Below are 21,526 nucleotides of genomic sequence, written 5' to 3'. Positions count from 1 at the left end.
GGGCAGCATACCAAGTCAATGTTTAATGCTACAATTCATTCTAATTTAGGGTTAATTCACTCTAAATGGTCACTAATTGACCATTGGAGCACCAATTTACTATCAATTGAACATATCTCCAAATTTCTTCTCAAAACCCTAGCTCCCAACTAAATCTTCACACAATATCTACCATTTAAGTATACTAACATACCTAGCATCAAATTCAGGCACAATATCAAATTCATTTGGCATCAAACACTTCAAATCCTACCCCTATATAAGCTGGCCGAAATTTGTGTCTTTAATTTCATGCATAAATATCAACTTTTCCCTTGTAATTCATGCATACTTAACCTTAATTTCAAGTTTATAAAAGAAAAGTGGAGTATAACTAGCACTAATCTTGTGTGAGCAAAATTTTTTATTGGTTAATCTTTAATTTTATTTCACTTTTTTTCTTTTTCTAGGCTGCCAAACACCTTCCCAAGTGATGTAGACAAGTTTTAATAAAAGAAACTTAGGGTTTTTGTGGTGAGAAATTAAGGCTTAGAAGAGAGAGATTAGAGAGTTTTAATGGAGGTTGAGAGAGATGGGAGTGGCTGCCAAATTTAGTTGAGGAGATGAGCAGAATTTCTTTTCTTTTTTTTTTTTTATCTCATTTTATTTAGTTTTTATCATTTTAAAAGGCTTGGCAATTTTCTAAAGGTTAGGATTTTAATTTTATTCATTTATGACATCATGCTTATGTCATAAATGTGATTTTTATTTTATTTCATTTTCTTTTCTTTTCTACTCATTTTTAATTTAATTATCATCAATTTTTATTCATATTTTATATCATATAATTTATTTACTTAATTGAACAAGTTGGTGAAAAATCGTCTTTGAATGCGAAATAACCAAAATGCCCTTCATTTTTCTTAACGGATTAAAATTTTTTGTACTGATTTAAAAATTTTTTTAAATATTTTATTGGCATTCTAATACTATCAAAACCTCAATGACTCTTCTCTGGAGTCCCAAAAATTATTTCACAGAATTTCTCTTGAGTTTAGGGCTACTAGCTGTGAAGACAGCAACTTCCCGTTAAGGTCACCCATCATCGGGGCACCAGCTCATTTAACTTTGTTGTATTTCATTTCTAAAATTTTTTCTTAATTTTTCTTACCATTATTTGGTCTATTTATGACTTCTTATTTTAATCTAAATATAGTTCCAGACATTCTAGCTATTCGGACAGACGTTGGTCACCGAAATAGTAGAATATACGAACTACCTAAAGTGAGGACGTTACATATCCATTTGCCTACAGGGTTGAATTTACTTGCTTGCCATAACAAAGGCGTTTATCCACCTATTTACCTGGTCGATTTTACTTGCCCATCTTAATTAAGGTGTTTACCCTCCTGCCTACTGAGTTGAATTTACTCATCTGTCTTAACAAAGGCGTTTATCCACTTTCTGAGTCGAATTTACTCGCCCGCCATAACAAAGGCTTTTATTCGCCTTTCTACCGCACCAACTTTACTAACTCGCTATAATAAAGGCGTTAATCCGCTTGTTTCCTGAGCCGACTTTAGTCGCCAATTTACTCGCCCACCATAACAAAGGCATTTATCTGCCTGCCTACCAAGCCAAATTTACTTGCCCACCATAACAAAGGCATTTATCTGCTTGCCTATCGGGATGACTTTACTCGCTCATCCTAACTAAGGCGTTTATCTGCCAGCCTAATAGGCCAAATTTACTCATTTGCCATAACAAAGGCATTTATTCGCCTACTTATTGGACCGAATTTACTTATTCGTCATAACTAAGGCGTTTATCCACCTGCCCACCTGGTTGAATTTACTCGCCTGTCCTAATTAAGACGTTTATCTGCTTGCCTATCGGGATAAATTTACTCACTTGTGGTAACAAAGGCATTTATTCGCCTGCCTACTGAGCTGAATTTACTCATTTGTCTTAACAAAGGTGTTTATCTGCCTGCCTACCGGGCTAATTTTACTCGCCTCACATAATAAAGGCATTTATCTGCCTGCCTATCGGGTTGAATTTACTCGTCTGTCCTAACTAAGGCGTTTATCCACCTACCTACTAGGATGAATTTTCTCACTTGTCATAACAAAGACATTTATCTGCCTACCTACCAGACTAAATTTACTCGCCTGCCAAAAGAAAGACGTTATTCGCCTACATACGGGGCTGATTTTACTTGTCTGTCCTAATTAAAACATTTATCTACCTACCTACTGAGCCAAATTAACTCGCCTGGTATAACTAAGATGTTTATCTATCTGCCTACTAGGCTGATTTTACTCGTCAGACCTAAGGCGTATATTAGTCTACCAAATTAGCTAAGGCATTCATTCGCCAGTCTAAAAGGACCAAACACTCGCCCATTATTCTTAAGGCATTCAATCGTGACCAAACACTCGCTCATTATTCTTAAGGCATTCAGTCGCCCGTCTGCCAAGGTGTCCAATTGCCCACCCGCCATAAGGCATTCAGTCGCCCATTCTACTAAAGTGTTTGCTCGCCCATCCCATTAAAGCATTTGCTCACCGCCTAAGCTAAAGGTAATTATTGACACTCGACATATAAGGAAAAGTTCACTCGTCTAGGTGAAGAGTTTATAAATCTACTAAGTGATGAACATTAGTCTAGGCTATTAAAACACATGAAAAGAAAAAGATAGAAGAACCAAACCTAAAGATTTGGATAAGATGGGGGGGACTAATTATGTTACTCGCTCGAATCCCACTCATTTATGGGATGTTCACCCACTCAGTAGGAATAATATTGTTTGCCCGTCTAGCTGGTATAAGGATGTTCACCCACTCGCCCATAGGATGTTCACCTGTCTAGTTAGTATAAGGATGTTCACCCACTCACCTATGGGACGTTCGCCTGTCCAGCTGGTATAAGGACGTCTGCCCACTCGCCCATAGGACATTCGCCCACTTGCTCATGGGACATTCGTCAGTCCAGCTAGTATAAGGACGTTCACCCACTAGCTCATGGGACGTTCGCTTGTCTAACTGGTATAAGGATGTTCACCCACTCGCCCATGGGATGTTCGCCCGTCTGGCTGGTATAAGGACGTTCACTCACAAATCATGCTAGCCTAACAAGCATAAGGAATGCTCGAACATGGCAGATCTCCCTCTCCCAAGAGAGGATTCCGAGATACTCGCATGACAAGTTAGAATCCTAATAAGAGGATGACTCCTAGATCAATAAGAACTCTATTAACAGGATAATCCGATATATTCGGGGATTAACCTCTATCACAACTCAACACTCCTAATCCCAATGAGAGTTTAACTGACAGACACACACACACACACACATATATGGAGATTGATAAGTACACAGGGTCTAATCTCTATTCACTCAACTGTATTCTCATTCTCCAAAATCCTAATACTGGCTAGGCATTAGAGCAGTGATCAACTAACACATCTGGTGCTTTCTCGTTTTGCAAATCCATACCCGTGAAGATTTCTGTGACAGTATTAATTATGATAATATTATATAATATATAAAAATATAATAAAAAATTATACAAAAAAATAAATTATAAATTTTTATAATCAGTATAATAACGTGCAATGCATATTTAAAAAAAATAATAAATTATTTTAAAAAAAAAAAGATATAATAGTAAATTTATGAAAGTATCATTATTATTTTTTATTTCATATTTTTCTAAATAAGAAAAAATATTTATATTTTTCTTTCCTCTTCCTTATTTTTTACTTGTTTAAACAAAAAAAAATAGAAAATATCATTTATTTTCCTTTCCTTCTTAAAAAGTTACCCAAACAAGGATAGGAAATTTATTTATTTTAAAAAAATAGTGATTAGAGAGGAACTCAGGTATGACCCACATTTAAATGACCCACATTTGAATGACGATGATTAGATGAGATGAATTGGATTATTTAACATTGAGTTTTAAAAATTGAAATTATTTTTTTAAATAAAAATAATATTTTAAATATTATTAAAAAATAATTTAAAAAATTATTTTATTATTTTAATATTTTTATAATTAAAAATTATTAAATTTAATTTTTAATTATTTTTTAATATTTTATAATTAATATATTTAAAAAAATAATTTTTTTAATAATAATTTCAATAACCCTGTCAAACAGACTTCAAGTGTATTTGGCTGCGGAGTATACAACGTGTGATTTTTGGGAGTTGGAGGAAGATTAAACATCCATGGGAGTTGATGTACAGAAACATTACCAAAATGTCATTTCTGAGGATTCAAATCCATTTTAAATTTTACATCTCAAACTACCAAAGGAGGAGTTTGTCAGAATGATGGCAAGTGAACGTGCACTATTTCAAACACATTCAGCAAACTTTCCCACGCGCTCTGCTTCTGCGCGTGTACTCATCCAGCCCTTCTCTCCTTCATGATTTCATTAGCTTTAGCTTTCCTCTAGTCGTACCCCCCCAATGGCCAAGGGCCTCAACTAACTTTATCCATATTTGGATTATATATATATATATATATAATTAAAAAATAAAAATAAATTTCAAACTAAATTTATCCATATTAGGATTATTAATGAAATTTGTTTTTAAAAAAATTATTTTTTTGAAAAACATGTTAATTAAAAATAATTTAAAATTATATTTAATTTTTTTTGAAATAATAATTTTTTTACTCCAAAATCTTAATGATAAACGGGTTTAAATTTAGAAGTAGATCTGAATCTACTGTCTCTCTCCCCGCCTTGTTTTGTCCATTTCTGTGAAGACAAAATCCCTATAAAATAAAGCAGAAAGAGAGAGAAACCCAAAAAACCAACCGAGAGAAAGTGAGAGTGAGTTTACCCTCTCTCAGGGGGGCTGCTGCTGCTGCTGCTGCTACTCAGCTGCCATAAAAAAAATTTGTGGTTCTTCCGAGTTTTAATGAGTGAGAGAAGCTCCACCATGAAAGCTTACCTTGGCACCTAATGAAAGCTTACCTTTGATTCTCTCTCTCTCTCTCTCTCTCTCTATCTTCTTGAAAGGCCTTATCTTTGAGAAGGTCGGAATATTGGGTTCAGGAGTAGGGGGAGAAAAGCTCTCATCTTTATCGTCTCTAACCTTATAATAGCTTCTCTTTCCTTTTAACTTCAAAATCATTGTATACTCTAAAACAACAAAATCCCATTCCATTATTGTTTGCCCTTTTCAACAAAGTCCACACTTTTACTTCTCACCCTTCCTCTCTTTATCATTTTGTTCTTTCTCTTTCTACGAACTGTGTGAGGTTTGCGAGGTGTGTGTGTGCGTGTGTGCTTTTATTGTGTTTTTTCCTCCATGGATTCTTATGAAGCTACCAAGATGGTGTTTTCAAGGATCCAAGTCTTGGACCCTGAAAATGCCTCAAAAATCATGGGTTACCTTCTTTTACGGGACCATGGAGACAAGGAGATGATACGCTTAGCCTTTGGACCAGAAACCCTGTTGCATAATATTATCCTCCAGGCCAAAACCCACTTGGGTCTTACCTCTAATACACCTTCAACACCTTCCACACCCTCTTCTCCTTCACCTTTTAATCCCACTTCTAGACCCAACCCCTTGTCCATTTCTTCCTCAAGAATCACTTTCAATAATGGCTTTGACATCACAAACCCATCTTCACCATCATCAAATTCTTGGCCTATTCTGAGTCCTAGCTCTAGTTCCTCACTCTCTTATGCTAGTGTTGTTAATGGAACCAGTAATAATCACACCGGTTCCTCATCTCTATCATCTACTATGTCGTTATCTAATGCATTTCCATACTACAACAGCAGCAACACTAACAATCACAGCAGTAGTGATCTCATTGATGAGTATCAACTTCAAGGCCACTTCTCCTTCCTCAATGATTCAAAGACCGATGATTTGTTTGATCCCCGGCTTGAGTTAGCTGTGAGCCCAACGGCATACGGTGATACCCATTTGCATAGAAGAAGTTTTTCGGTTCCAGGCATGTGTTATGAGTGCGAAGATGCTAATTCCGGGCTTGGATGGAAGCCATGCTTGTATTTTGCGAGAGGGTTTTGCAAGAATGGTACCAGTTGCAGGTTTCTTCATGGGGAGTCAGCTGATGGTGCTGCCATTGTTGGCTCACCAAGTAAACTCAGCGAGTTTGAACAGTGCCAAGAACTTCTTAGATCAAAAGCTGCCGCTACCCAGCAGCAAAAGCTAGCTGCAGCCTCACAGTTTATGGCCGGAGCTTCTTTTCCTTACAACAAGTGCATGAATTTCCTCGTCCAACAACAAAATGACAGCCAAAGGTATATATATCTATATATATGCATACCCATAACTTGTATATGCAAGTCTTGGAGTTGAGAGAGCCCTTTCGACTCAGACTTGTTATGTTACCATTTAGAAGTTGCATGCTGGTATTCTGAGTGGCTATTGACAATGGGATGTTGGTAATTCTTTAGGAATGGTTTAGTTATTTTTGACTGCCATTTTCAATGCGCTGTTTTAGATCGGCTGCGGCAGCTGCATTGATGATGGGAGATGAGCTTCACAAGTTTGGGAGATGCCGCCCTGAAAGGAACGATTTCTCGCCATTGGGGCTGGGAGGGGCAATGAATCCAGGTTCCAGACAGATCTATTTAACATTTCCGGCTGATAGCACATTTAGAGAAGAAGATGTTTCAAATTACTTCAGGTAATTAATGTTCCATGGTTTCTGTTCCCTTTTTCTCCATAAAGTGAATAATTGAACGACGTTTGGCTAAAAGTAGTTTCTTTGTGTGGTTTTGAAGCATTTATGGGCCAGTTCAAGATGTGAGGATTCCTTACCAGCAGAAGAGAATGTTTGGTTTTGTTACCTTTGTGTATCCAGAGACAGTAAAGCTTATATTGGCTAAAGGGAATCCTCATTTCGTCTGTGATTCGCGTGTGCTTGTTAAGCCTTATAAGGAGAAGGGAAAAGTCCCAGACAAGTATAGGCCTATTGATCTTTTTCGATTTCTTTGTGTTGCCCTTTTTTTTACAGTGATTTATTGTGTTTCTTGTTTTACCCATCTCAGGAAGCAGCAGCAGCAGCAGCATCAACAGCAGATGGAGAGAGGAGAGTATTCAGCTTGTTCAAGCCCTTCTGGGCTTGATTCCAGAGAGCCATTTGACCTCCACCTTGGTAAGCAAAATGGCAAGAATTGGCCTCCTTCAATTCAAAATCAATACTAGTATTTCCAAGCAAAATTAATATTAGTACACATTGTAGGAGCTAGAATGTTTCAAAATACTCAGGAGATGTTATTGAGGAGGAAATTAGAAGAACAAGCTGAATTGCAGCAAGTCATTGAACTCCACGGGAGAAGGCTAATGAATCTGCAACTTCTTGACTTCAAAAACCGTAATAATCAGCAATTTCATGGTTTGTCTACTGGATCTCCCATTCTCTCACCAACTCTCTCTCGCAACACTAACAATAGCCACAACCTCATTTTTCCACCTGATGGCATCGATCAAGAACTTCCCGAAGGTTGATTAATGATAACAATTAAAAATGATTTGGTTTATTTTTTTGGTGTTCAAGAAAATGAGGTTTATAATAGATAGTGTGCATTGTATATCTTCAGAGAATAGTGGTAACCCAGATGCTGCAGCAGCTTCTAGAAATGCGGTTCCTGAAGCTGAACAGGAAGTGAATCCAGATGGGCATGACAGTAACGGCAATAGCAAAAGCAATAGTATTAGTAGCATGGAGGAGAAGACCAACCCTGAAGAAAGTGATCTCCATGAAAGGTAAGATACCTGAAATCTTTAATATATAAAGAAAGTTACTCACGGAGCAAACACCGCATTTATACTCAGATTCTGTATAGACCCTGCTATATTCTGCTTTGGGAGTTCTGCTCTCCATTTAAGTATATCTCTTATTCTTTAAATTTTTCACTTTAGCACAATTTTTACATTTTCAAACTTTTTCCTTTTGTCATGTGAGCAGTCTGGAGCATATCCTGCCAGAGAACCTTTTTACTTCTCCTAAGAAATCAGCTGGCGACCACACAATCTTCTCCGCTGCTGCTTTGGAGGTCGATGAAACGAGTACATCTTCAAACAACCCCATAATGCCCACCAATTCCACTCTCAGCATGACTTCACTTGATTCGTGTTTTCTCCAAATGCCCAGGTGAGAAACAAAAATATTTTAGTAGTGTAACACCAAATAGAGGAAGAAAGTTAATAAATTTTTATTTGTTTTATTCAGGATTTCTTCCGGGCATGGAACCATTGGCATGTAGTTGGCAGAGGTGAGCATGGCCAGCAATGGGGAGATTGACTTTGCTAGGGTAAGAGAGATTATGAACATATCAATTTTTTTTTTTTTTAATGATTGTACCTTGTAGGCACATGCATACAATTTGTTTACTTTTCTAGTCAAATGGGATTTCCTTTATAATGTTTTGGGCTGTTTTGTTCATCTTTGCAGAAATATTGGAAAAGCATTATACAAGGAAGAAAAAGAAATCCTCTAGCTGTATAGCCAAAAACCATACAACAAAGAAAAAGATCTGTGGACAAGATCTCAGCAAGATCACCATCATCATCAATACATACTACTTACAATGAATAGATAATGCATACATAAAAGGAAAGATGAACTGATATATGGGAGTGGGGTCTTTCTGTTTTTCCTCACTGTGTAGTGTACCCTCTTCTCTGTGGGTGAGTGTGTGTGTGTGCTGGACTACACAGCAAATAGCAGAAGAATCAAAAGGCTAGCAGTAACTCACTCTCTTATCATCTGTAATTTAGTCTTTTTCTTTTACTTTGTTTTACCATCCTTAATTTCTTGTTGTTATTGAAAAGAAAAGATTGAACCCTATATAGAAATGAGGTTCTTGTATCTGTATGGACAAGTAGAAGGATACTTCTATGTCATTATGTGTACAGAATAGACCCAGAAGTTTAAAGAACTGTAGGAGGGGTATAACAACCATATGGATATGGAGCCCAAAAGGGTAAAGCAGTGCAATGAGTGAAGTGGGGGGTAAAAGCTGTCTCACTGCCACTTTTCAAGTTTTATTACCCTTGTTGTCACAGTATCTGTCATCCATTAGATTAAGAAACAGGCAGAACAGAAAAGGTGTTTAGGAAAACTACATTTAAAAAATAATAATAATAAAAATAAAAGGAAGGGTAAAGTAAAGATTGTTCTTTCATGTGATTAAAGGTTACTTTAGGGACTTTTTTGTCTCGTTCTGTTGTTTCTTTTAGGTGGACATGAATGGGTGAGGTCCACACTGTCACATGGTTTCTGACAACATGTATGAATGGTATCTGGGTACCACTCACTCCTCTCCCTTTCACGCTTTAACCTCGTCAAGATTTAAACATTTCTTCCTTTGTTTTGCAAATCTTTAAATTTTGCCAGTTCCACATTTGCTATAGATTGCTAGTCTTGCTGCCTGAAGAATTGGCCCCTCACCGCACAACTTAGGGGTTCAAACAGAAAAGAAAATTGGGACGTTGTTAGCTTCTGTTGGTGGTTGTGGGGATTATTCAGAAGATTTAGCATGCCAAAAAATTTTACATAATGTCCATCTTGTTAGGTGCTTGTTCTACTTAGGGTACATGACTGTTGCCCATGTTTTGGCCAGCAAGCAAGAGTTGTACCAGGACCACCATGGCAGTTCTCTATGTGGTGGATAACCAATGTCTATTCTCTCATGCTATTCACTTTAGCTCCTGTGGGAGGTTAAGATGTCAAAATCTAGCATCCCATGCCTCATGGGAAATAGCTGGCTACTTCAATCAAAGTTTTAGGCTCTCTTTTTGTCTCTAATTTGGTTGCTTTGTTTGAGTAGCCTCCTCAATTATTTATTATATCATGTCAAGTAAGATGTCCAAATCACAGTATTTGGGCATTCCCCCTCTCTCTGTGTGCATAAAATAGACATTCTAAGGATGGATTAGTGATGCATTAGAGAATCATTTCTATTAATGACAATTACACTTTGTCTCTAATTTCCGGCAGTTTCATTGTTGGTTCTACTGAAATATTGATTAATGGGGTTGCTAGTGGATGGGTTCTAGGTACCAATAGCGCCCTATCAATTTCAAGCACTTGGGATTCTCTGGGGAGTTTTATAAACAAGTGAGTTTGTCCTTTTTAGTCCCTCTCTTCTTCTCTTGTTTATTATATTATTTGAAATGAATGGTAAAAAAAAATTAATATATATAATAATAATAATTTATTAATTTATTAGAATCCCTTTCTTTAGGCGATATATTATAGTTTCAAGACGTGCCATATTTTATTGTCGGGAGTTGTCACGTAACAAGAAATAAATTATGTATAATTTTTACATTTTGAATATTTCATGGCTATCTTTTCAATGGATTAAAATTAAATTTATTTATTTATTTGTGTAACTTAATAGGAGGTAAAGCGTTTTTATTTAATTTTTTTTATATAAAAATTAAATATTCGATTTTATTTAAAAATAAACTAATAGCTAAAATAAATCACTAATTTAGAATACTTAAATTTAAAATTTTATTTTCTTATTTTTTTATTAAAAAATTATAATTATATAATATAAAATAATTTAAATTTAATGATAATAAAATTTTGAGTTTAAATTGAAATAAATAAATAACAAGTGCAGATAGAATTTTTGTGAGCCCATCAATTATTTATGAGTTTATTTTAGAGAGAGAGAGAGAGATAGAGATAATTGTAGCAGCTTAATGAAAGGCATGATGATGGGTCATGTTAGTTGTTAAACATTAAAATGGAAAAGAAAAATCATAAAGAAAAATGATAGAAAAAAAGATACAAATGAATTTGGCTTCATCAACAACAATAATAATGACACAAAGGATTCTTAATTAAGCCATGATTTTTCTTTCTCTGTTATGATAGGACCCTCCTTTAATCATTATGGAATGTTTTATATTAAGTTGGAAACTCCATGCCAATGGAATCTATGCTTTAATAGTTAGAGAAATTATTATTTAATTTAATTTATTATAAATTTAAAATATAATTATATAAAATTTATATATTTAATAAATAAATTTATTATATATTTTTAATTTATAATAAATTAAATTTAAATAAAAAAATTTAATAACATATATATGTTCTTAATATTTTTAAAGTTATTGGAGATATCCTGATAATAAAATAATTTTTTTTTATAAAATTTGTGATTAAAAATAGAGAGATAAAAATATTATGATTTGTCTATCAATATGCTTATAAAAAATTTATCTAATGCTTATTTAAGATTGAAAATAAGCTTTATTAATTTATCTCTAGACAATTGCCTGCGTATCTACACAACGATTAGAGCTACTGTAGAACTGCATCTCTAGGGAGTTCAACACGGAGAAAAGGATTTGTGTTGTTTATGGGTATATTCGATAGATAATTATATTTTTAAAAAAATATTAAAAATTAATGTAAATTTATATTTTATTATTAAAAATAATATTTAAAAAAAAAAACTCTTTTTTATCCAAATAACTTAAATGCCAACAGGGGCTTTTGCGTTTTTGTTGGCTGGAGAATTTCTTATGTGTGTGTGTAATGATTATATAGAATCATCTGGGTAATCATTATTTTGTGTTTTGGTTACTTTGGTGGATTCGTAAAAAAAAAAAAAAAAAAAAAATATATATATATATATATATATATATATCAAACTTATTTACTTGTAACTGTTGCTTCATTAAAATAGATCATACTCTAAGCTAAGCAAATAAATGAGTCTGAAATTTTTGGTGAAGACTTTTTGATATTGAAATTAAAAAAAAATAGAAAGAAAAGGAGTATTTCTTCTTTATCTGATCTTATCTAATTTAGGGGAAGAAGAAGGAAGTCTTTTTCTTTATCTGATCTTATTTATAAAAAAAAAAAAAAATTTGAGTTAATAATAAAATGATTGAATATCTATTTTTACAATTTTCAGAATCTTACCTACAATCATATATTTTTAGTAAATTATAAGTTAAAGTTAATGATTTAAAATTACTGATATAAAGCCTCTGTGGCAACTGCAATGAAGCTGATGGGTGATGAGATGCATGGACTTTGACCCAAAATTGAAAATTGAATGAGGCTCAATGATACCTTGTAATTAAGGTGCATACCCAAGATAAATCTCATCCATTGAACCCCTACAGATTCATACCAATCCAACGGTGTAGATTGCGCACACAATTTTTTCTTTTTATTTTATTTTATTTTTTAAGTTACAAGAGAAAACGTGCAGTCTCATTTGGGAAATTTTTATAATTCATTATCTAATTTTATCTTAAATTTATTTTTTTATCTTAATTTTAATTTATTAATAAAAAATTTTTAAATTTTGATTCTATTTGACAAAATTTCTTTTAAAATACTATAATAATTTTTAAATTAAAAAATAATGAAATTATTATTTTATCTCATCTCTTCTCACCGGCCATTTAGATTTTTTAACAAGTAATTAAATAAATTAGTAACATGTGGTTCAAAACAATTTTAAAAATTTTGACAAATATTTTATAATCTAATAAAATTTATAATAATTGAAATTAAATAATTTGTGAAATTAAAATTTTAATTAAAGGTAGATATGATGATTCGACCTAAAATTGAAAATTTAAATTAATTCAATCAATTATAATTTGATTTAAAATATAATAAAAATATTATTGTCTTAAAAAATAACCTATTAAATTGAAATTGATTAATAAATTGAAAAATGAGACGCAGTAACTAACCATTTAAATGAATTCAATCCAAATTATTATCATTTCAGCCGTTTGACACCTACTTTTATAAATAAATATAAAAAATTAATTATGAAAAATTGTTTTTTATAGATAAAAGATGAAGAGAGTGAAGCTCAAATTTAAATCCATCAGATATATTTTTAATTATTAAATTAAAAAAAATATATTTTATATATCAGCTGGAGAGGCAGCGTGGGATTATAGAGTTTGGACCAACCGCCACTGGTGATGAATAGAAAGGAGGAGCAGGACTTATGATAGACTCCAGACAGAAAGTACCGATAAATCAAGGACAGGGAGAGCAACCACTTCACTCTCTAACCCGGCTTGTTTCTCTTCAAAACCGTACTCCAAAAATTTCATCTTGGGCTTTATTTGTACACAAAGAATCGTAAACAACAGAACCTCTGTTCACTGTCTCTCCTCTTTCTTTCTTGCTTTCTTTTTTGAAAAACAAGAACCAAATCCCTCCCATGGACACCTATGAAGCAACAAGCATACTGTTGTCAAAGATCAACAATATAGACCCAGAAAACGCTTCCAAAATCATGGGTTACATTCTCTTACAAGACCTTACTGACAAAGATTTGTTATCTTTAGCTTTTGCCTCGCAAACCCTTTTGCAAAATGTTATTGTCAAAGCCAAAACTCACTTGGGACTTCCGACGAACGCCTTATCCACACTGTCAGCGCCATCATCTCCTTTGCATCTCAATCCTATATCAAGGCCTAGCAACAACCATAACCCATTTTCACAATATTCTGCTAAAGCTAATTCTTTTATTGATTTTGCAAAAAACCCATCTCCACATGCATGGCATGCTTCAAGCTTGACAAACCAGTGTGCCGCCGCCTCTATTAGCCCAAAGTCAAGCCCCTTTTTGTCTTACGATAGTATACGTGCTGGTTTTGATTTGGTGGGTAATGGGAGCGGGACACTAGTAGTAACAGTACCAATTTACTTAATGAGAATCAATCAGATGAATATTTTTCGTTCCTTGATGATTTCTCTCCGCAAAATGAGGAATTTGTGGACCCAAGGTTTCAGTTGTGTGGTTTAACTATGAATAATGTGGATAACCATTTGCGTAGGAGGAGATTCTCAGAGAGTGATGTGTGCTTTGGTATTGAAGATGGCGTTTTTGGAATTGGCCATAGACCATGTATGTATTTTGCTAAAGGGTTCTGTAAGAATGGGGATAATTGCAAGTTTGTTCATGCTAGCTTTGATGGTGATAATATTTCTGAGTTTAGTGATGGCGGAGCCATTGGGAGTTCACTTGGGGAAACGAATGGCCTTTATTTGCAACAATATGAAGAAATGATGAGAATCAAGGCTGCACAACAACACCAAAGTTTGTCTTACAGCAAGTACATGAATTTCCTGTTGCAGCAACAGAGTGATCCCCATAGGTATTTTTTGAGATTACCCATTTTACCTTTTCCTTACCCGCTTAGACTTTTAGCATTTTTGTCAAGTTGTCAGCATTGTATTTTGATGAAGCATCCCTTGCAATGCTCTCTTATATGCTATATATTATTGTATTTCACATTTTGATTTTGGCATGCATTTGTTCTATGTTAATTGATATATTTTTTTCATTTGAGTTTGAATTTGTTTTGGTATTGTGTTTTTTGTTGTGGAATGGTAAATCTTGTTATTTAGATGTTATTAAGGTCTTAATGTTGCATTAAAGTTTATAGTACATGTTTGTCTTTTACATTCTTGTTGCTTGAAGTGCATATTTTCCCCTCTCTGGCTCTTAATATTAGCTTGTTCTGGGTTAGCTGTTGGTGTTGTATTAATGACATTAATTTAAAGTGGTGATTTCCACCATAAATTCTCTCTTGTGGAAACAAAATTAGCCTGGGTATATCTTTTTTATGTATGATTAAATACTTTTTTTTGTTGGCTTTTAGGGCGTTTTGTTTTGGGCTGCTTGTTGATGTTATTTGGAAGTCATTCCATTCTGAAGGAATGATATACAATATATGAATCGACATATGTTTGTCTAGATAATATTCAAAGGCCTTTCATCTTAGTTTTGCCTTGCTATTGAAATTTTGTTTTTTCGATCAGCTGATTTTTTTTTTTTTTTTTTTTTTGGGGTGGGTGGCGGCGTTGTGGTGGTTTGCCCATTCCAGAATGGAGGCAGCATCAGTGATGATGGGTGATGAATTTCACAAGTTTGGACAGTTCTGTTCTGAAAGGAATGACCTTTTGGCCATGGCAATGGAGGAAAAGGCAAACTCGGCTTCTAGGCAGATCTACTTGACATTCCCAGCTGACAGCACTTTCAAAGATGAAGATGTATCAAATTATTTTAGGTAAACTACTGCAGTTTTAAATTTTTGGTTCATTTATTTGGCTGCACAATTGGTGCTGAGAGATTAAGGTTAGATGCTGATTAGGCTACATGTAATGAAGTAAAATGTTTAAAATAGGTTTCTGTACAAATATAGTGTGACTGTTGTGAAAATTTGTGCAATTGAAGTTTAGAATATTGGCAGCTTGTATGCTGCCAGTTGTCTTGAAGAAGGGTTTGAATGTCCTTCATTGCCTTCATGGCATCTCTGCATTCCTTTGACTACCGATAGTGAAAGGCTGGAGGCCAATGGAACTTTAACCTGCAATTTTGGCCATTTCCACTGAAATTAGGTTTTTGCTCGCAAAAGTTTAAAATAGTGGTTTCAAGGAACTTCTGTCAGTTGACCTGGTGGGCATTGGCACGGGGGACTTTAGATGTGTTCTGGTGGCTGGTTTGTCTGAAAAACAAAACTATTAATCTTATGGAAGAGAGAAAATTAAATCCACATCTCATGCTGCCGATTGCAATAATTTTATATGAATATTGCAGATATTAACCTAAGCTGTGGGCCTTTGGAGTATGGAGGAATGGGATATTCAGTGAGTTTAACTGTTTTTGAGAAAGAAAAGACTGAACATAGTGAGAATATTATTGTTTGATCTGTTAAAGGGCTCTCTGCTTTAGGAATCCTTGAAAGCTTGACTTTGGGAAGGGCCATAGAAATATGATGTCATATCTTATATCATTCTTATGCACAGAGTTCACTGTTTGAGTAATATAATTAAGACAATTACAATGTGTTTTGAAGTGCATTTGGAACAGTTCAAGATGTCAGGATTCCATATCAGCAGAAGCGAATGTTTGGATTTGTTACATTTGTCCATCCAGAGACGGTGAAGCTTATATTGTCTAGGGGGAACCCTCATTTTATTTGTTATTCACGTGTGCTTGTTAAGCCATATAAGGAAAAAGGAAAAATTGCAAACAAGTATGGCATCTTTTCTTTATTTATTATTATTATTATTATTATTTTTTAACTTCTTACCTCACCCTTTCTGGGATTGATATTTTACTTGTTAATGGAAAAACAACAGGAGGCAACAGCTAATGGATAGGGGGGATTTTTCACCCTGTTCTAGCCCTTCTGGGCTTGACTCTAGAGAGCTATGTGATCTTCACCTTGGTAAGTAAAGAAGCATACATTTGTTACCAGAAACTGGGAAAATGTTTTGAATTTTTCTCTTCAAAAGCATATATAACAATGCAATTTTATTTATTAAATCTCCTTTTTTTGTCTGCAGGAGCGAGAATGCTCTACAATACACAGGAGATGAAGCTGAGAAGAAAGCTGGAGCAGCAGGCTCAGCTTCAACAAGCAATTGAACTCCAAGAGAGACGGTTGATTAATCTGCAACTTCCAGGCGTGAGGGGGGATTATATTCACCATCAACAGAGAAGCCTGTCTGCTGGTGCACTAATTACTCTACCCCCTCATGCGTCTGTTAATAATCTTACTTCCGATGTCAAAAATCAGGACGTCTTAGATGGTGGGCTAATCAATGGTAGTCACTTGATATTATGATAGTATTTAGAGCATGTCATGTATAGAGAATCTTTACTTTGGCTAATTCACTTTCTTTTGTGGCAGACAAGGGTGATAGCTCAGCCACTGACATTGGCTGTACTATTGTTGTTGCTGAACAGCACCTTCAGGATGAAGTAAGTACAGCATGCGTTCAGAAGAAAGATACTGCCAATGGTGAGGAGAGACTCAATCCTGAAGGATGTGATACCAATGAATGGTATGGACTTTTATTTCCTGTGCTACATAAGATGCCTTGATTGATTCTTACATTATTGCTGTTGTAAAATTCTGTAGGCTTTCTGGATGTTTTCCCCTATTTATTTCTCTTTTTAATTTTTCTCTTTTTCTGGTTAATTATTTATAGTTGTGGGACTGTTATAGAGCATGGTCTTCCTGATAGCCCCTTTGCTTCAACTGCAAAATCATTGGGGAATCAAGATGAATTCTCCCCTCCTTTGACAGAAGTTAAAGAAAGCATCGAGTTCACTGGCACTTCATCTTCCGAAATTACTGCATCAGTGCCCACAACTTCTACTAGTGATGTGGCTTCTCATTGATAATGTGAAATGCTAAGGTGCATTCTTGCCTTAATTTGCTGTTTTTCTATAGTTCTATCCTCTTACACATCCAGTGCTAGGTTGTTAACTCTGATTCGACAGTACTTTGTTTCTGATATATTATTCTCTCTTTGTTGGACATGAAGCTAGTCATTTCGGTAATAAAGATTAGCATGAACAGATCAGCTTTGCTGGGGTAAGAGATCATTGCTCTTCTTGATCTTTAATTGGAGTAGACCTACAATTGTCAAATCAAATAATTTTGTTATGGTGTTGGGCTGTTGCAGAAAAATAGAGGACATACAAAGGTGGTCCTGTAGATGTATAGCAAAATTATACCTGCACCAAATGGTAGATCTGTAGAGAATATCTCAGCAAGATTGCCATCATCATCATGATCATCAATACGATACTACTAACAGCAAAAGCATATTACATACATGATGGACAGATGAACTAATTTGAGTAGGGTTTTCTCTTTGTTACTTTTTGCTCATTTTTAGGTTGTGTTGTGGACCACAGACTGAAATGGAACTAAAGAATAGGACTCTTATTACAATGTCAAGTGTACATCTTTGCAATATTTACCATCCTTCTCTTATAAGATATCGTATTACACTTTAGTAGAAGTCAAGTATTACCATACTGGTCGGCTCAGGCTTAGCCTAGTGGCCAAGACATCGCTCACCTTGGGCAGTGCCCCGGTTTCGAGCCCCACCCCCGCCCCCCAACAAAATGAAAAGTATTACCATACTGAATGAAAGATGAAAGAAAATGGGTGGATCACTAAAGCAGTTTTTTTCTCCTTTTCATTAGAAGAACATCAATTCTGTATACTTGTCATTAGCAAGATTAATCATCCACTATGAATCATCATACAGGTAGAGTAAAAAGTTAGATAAGAAAATGTTGGGAGGGTGAAATGGGCTATTTTTTTTATATGATCAGGGCATACTTTTAGGGGACTCTTTTGTCTCATGTTATTTTTTTAGGTCGACATGTGAGGAAGGGCCACTCTTGTCACATGGGTGCTGACACCATATAAAGATGGTACCAGGCACTGCTTTCTCTTTCAGCATATTGAAATGTATTTTTTGAATCTTTGGTATATTGATGCTAAACGCACGGTTTTCAATTTCTGGTAGTTCTGCATGTGCTGCATTTGTTGCTGGGAACACTTCTATTCTTTTTAACTTCTGACGTTTCTGAGTTCCACCATATGTAAACAATAACTTGGGAGTTCATGGAAATTTAAATCGTGAAAGGTATAAATAAACCTGAGAGATTATCTTTCTTTGTCGGTGCAAATAATCATGTACTGTTTTCAAGACATGTTTTAGTTCTATTAGAATTTGTTTAAGGAATGTTTCATTTAGGGTTTTCTTCATTTCGTCCACCCTGTAGCATCAGAGTATGAAGCTAATTAATTCTCCATGATTGCATATTTGTCTCGACTAATCCCAGTCATTTTCCTGATAAGATCATTCTTGGATTTTGTCTGCAAGTATTTCTCCCGCTTTAGAGAAGCACATGGACCACCATAGTTGACAATGGACTGGTCTTTGTCTATGTTATATTTTTTACACAGATTTCTTGTCTTCTAATAATGCATTGTCTCTTACTGCGCTTGAGACGTTAACATGTCTGCTGACGTGTAAGGTCAATTTGGTACAATCCTAATTTATTTTCTTTTTTTATTATGTACTTCATCATGTTAAATCTTCGGTCAAAATTTATTTGGTTTTGCTTTTACTCCAAACATAACTCTGACGGGGACCTCAGTAATGTTGTAATCGTAATTTTACCCCTTTTTTGAAAAAGTGATTTTCATTGGATGAATTGGTATATCCAAGAGAATCAAAACTTAAGCAAATCAGGCTTTAGCCCATGTAATTGAGGGCTAAACCCAACCCGCTGAGCAATGGCGCAGCATAAAAAATACTCAAAATAGAGGTTTCTACAGTGTTCCGAAATCAGATTAATTCAATTCAAATTGAAATTGATTAGTATAATTACACTTGAATTAATAAAATTTGAATTTTAATTGGAGTAAAACCGTTCCATTCAATTTTGGACTAAAACTAAAATTTTTCCTTAGCTTAATCTTTAGATATGATAAAAATTAAATTGATTTGAAATAAATCAAACCAAAATCTTAATTGAGATTGAAATTGAAATTGGAATGATGCGGGGCTTGAACATAATTTTAATTTTTAACAGTCCTAATTTATCTAGGAAGTCTTGTGAAGATATATTTCAAGCAGCTGTAAAAATTATATATTAAAATTAATTAAGAAGTTTCCTACTTTATTTAGGATTTATTAATATTTTTTTCACTTTATCTAGGATTTAGTTTTCCTATTTAGTTTATATCTTCTTATTGTATTTTAGTTTATCTAAAATTCCTATTTAGTATATTGACATTCCTATTAAGTTTAGGAGATTTATATCTATAAATATCCTTATTTATATGTAATTTGGGAGAAAGGTTAGTATTAACAAAAATTCAGCAGTTGGAATGTATTTCTATTTGAGTTTCACTCAAATCGACATCAACCCATAATTGAAATTGTTAATCCAATTCTAATTCTAATCGAAATCAAACTACGGCCAGCTTTTAACTTAAAAATATTAATGTATAAATCTGCTATTAGCTATAAGAATTTATCCAACTGCCAAGCCAAATAAACCTGAGAAAAGCGAAGTTGAAGTTAACCTCCCATTTAGTCCAACCTTTAGCATCAGAGTATGAAACATTTTTGTTAAGCAGTCAATAGCTTTAATTCAGAATTTTAAGTCAATGTGAGACATGGCATTGGCAATCAGGGAAGGTTTATTTAGTCATTATTAGAAGCATCAAATTAAAATTTCAATCATAATTAAATAAATAAAAGAGCAGCCCAATATCCCTTATGCATGACTTTGAATGCTTCTTCAGCATTCAAACCTGGTTGGTCGTACAAAAATAATTTTGCAACATACCATGTTCTTACATGAATTGATTTCTATAGGATTTGTATTCTATACTCCAATTTATCAATCATGCTTCATGCATTAATTCATCAATAATGGTGACAAATGCTTCAGGGCGGTGCTCAATTTTGGTTCCATCCAAGTTAGGCAGTGATGATGAGCTTGAAGAATTCAGGAACCAAGCTCTAGCCCACCTGACACCCTGCATAATACATTATTATACATTGATTTCTTTCCATTTCCAGTCAATCTTTGACACCAAAATCAGATTGTTAGCTGATGCCTGATGGTCCCATTTTAGAAAGCAGTTCCACTTCTCATCATTGTTCTTCAAGGTCCGGCCCAATGAAAGAGCCACCCTGAAAAGTAAGCCCATTCCTCACAATTGTCAACCCAAACCAATCTGGGCCCCATCTCACCACTTGGAGCTGCTCTGCCAACTCTTCGCTAACTGGTAGAATTGGGTTAAATACACATATGATTTTATTTTTGACTGTTAACCATAATGGATTAAACATGAGCCTCATCAAAACGCATGCTTGTGTCCCTTCCAAACAAGCACTGTAATATTCTGATTCTTGACAGAAGTACAAGCCCAAAAGGGCAGAGGCTTTGACATCAATGGCCCAGCAAATCTCTGTACCTGAATCTTGGGATTTTGTTTCCATCAAAGGAAGATGCTCCCTTATCATGCTTCTTTGGTAATTGCATGCTTTTTCTATGTTCTTCTATATATTCCTTGCATGTTTTTTATTTATTTATTTATTTATTTTTTTATTTTTATATAATGTCGTTCTGTTCTGTTCTCTCTCTCTCTTTTTCATTTTCACATTGGAAGAAGGGGGCAACCACAAGGAAAGAGAGTTGTTACTTTTGCTTGGATAAACACACCTTCAAGGTTAGTCTGTTTTTGTGTTGTGAGTTTCTTGAAGCTGTATGAAGTTAATTAATGGATGCATTTTCTTAATTCCGTAGCTAGTTGTCTTATTCTTCATTTGTTGTGTATTAGTACTATAGTTTCCAACTTCCAAATGGAGGCCTCTGGATTGACATGTAGGCTATGTGTCCTTTAAAGGGTTCCCATTTCAACACGTTGGGGACATGCCCTAGATAGGCTATAGCATCATGCCAGTCTTAAAAGCCATGAGATCTCCAGTCATTTTTTTTTCATTAACACAAACACATCGAGTTCATTTATTAACAGGTAATTTCATGACTTCCATCTCTTAATTATCAGTGCTTATCATTGTTTCCTTCTTTTTATGACTAAAATACTTAAATTAATTAGAAAGATCAATTATATTTTAACTTGTGTTGTAATTTAAAGAAATACAGTTGAAAGTTTCTTGAAATGATCTATATATGAA

At 34.4% G+C, this 21,526-nt stretch overlaps 2 protein-coding genes across 2 annotated transcripts; both read left to right on the top strand.

Annotated features, from left to right (window-relative positions):
- The first annotated feature begins 4,797 nt into the window (after nucleotides 1–4,797).
- On the top strand, nucleotides 4,798–8,924 carry LOC110662683 (zinc finger CCCH domain-containing protein 53). Its single transcript, XM_021821752.2, has 9 exons — nucleotides 4,798–6,278; nucleotides 6,482–6,667; nucleotides 6,765–6,944; nucleotides 7,032–7,138; nucleotides 7,226–7,486; nucleotides 7,584–7,749; nucleotides 7,952–8,137; nucleotides 8,216–8,297; nucleotides 8,438–8,924. Exons 1-8 carry the CDS (start codon nucleotides 5,311–5,313, stop codon nucleotides 8,247–8,249), a joined length of 2,088 nt encoding a protein of 695 aa, XP_021677444.2. The 5' UTR covers nucleotides 4,798–5,310; the 3' UTR covers nucleotides 8,250–8,297; nucleotides 8,438–8,924.
- A 4,021-nt stretch (nucleotides 8,925–12,945) lies between these two features.
- LOC110662712 (zinc finger CCCH domain-containing protein 55) lies at nucleotides 12,946–17,382 on the top strand. Its single transcript, XM_058139605.1, is given in 9 exon segments — nucleotides 12,946–13,665; nucleotides 13,668–14,148; nucleotides 14,881–15,063; nucleotides 15,853–16,032; nucleotides 16,139–16,227; nucleotides 16,346–16,606; nucleotides 16,693–16,846; nucleotides 16,994–17,203; nucleotides 17,333–17,382. Coding segments are annotated over 8 exon segments (1,998 nt in total). The 5' UTR covers nucleotides 12,946–13,208; the 3' UTR covers nucleotides 17,187–17,203; nucleotides 17,333–17,382.
- The last annotated feature ends 4,144 nt before the right edge of the window (nucleotides 17,383–21,526 follow it).

This window comes from Hevea brasiliensis, chromosome 17, assembly GCF_030052815.1.
Source record: "Hevea brasiliensis isolate MT/VB/25A 57/8 chromosome 17, ASM3005281v1, whole genome shotgun sequence".
NCBI lineage: Eukaryota > Viridiplantae > Streptophyta > Magnoliopsida > Malpighiales > Euphorbiaceae > Hevea > Hevea brasiliensis.
The sequence above is the reverse complement of the archived record's forward strand: the minus strand, read 5'-3'. Positions and strand labels throughout refer to the sequence as shown.

Excerpts from the sequence above, each read along its gene's own strand:
- LOC110662683 (XM_021821752.2), top strand. The coding sequence starts at position 5,311 with ATGGATTCTTATGAAGCTACCAAGATGGTGTTTTCAAGGATCCAAGTC. Across the intron at positions 6,945-7,031 it reads AAGGGAAAAGTCCCAGACAA|GAAGCAGCAGCAGCAGCAGC; the intron begins GTATAGGCCTAT and ends TACCCATCTCAG. Across the intron at positions 7,750-7,951 it reads GAAAGTGATCTCCATGAAAG|TCTGGAGCATATCCTGCCAG; the intron begins GTAAGATACCTG and ends TCATGTGAGCAG.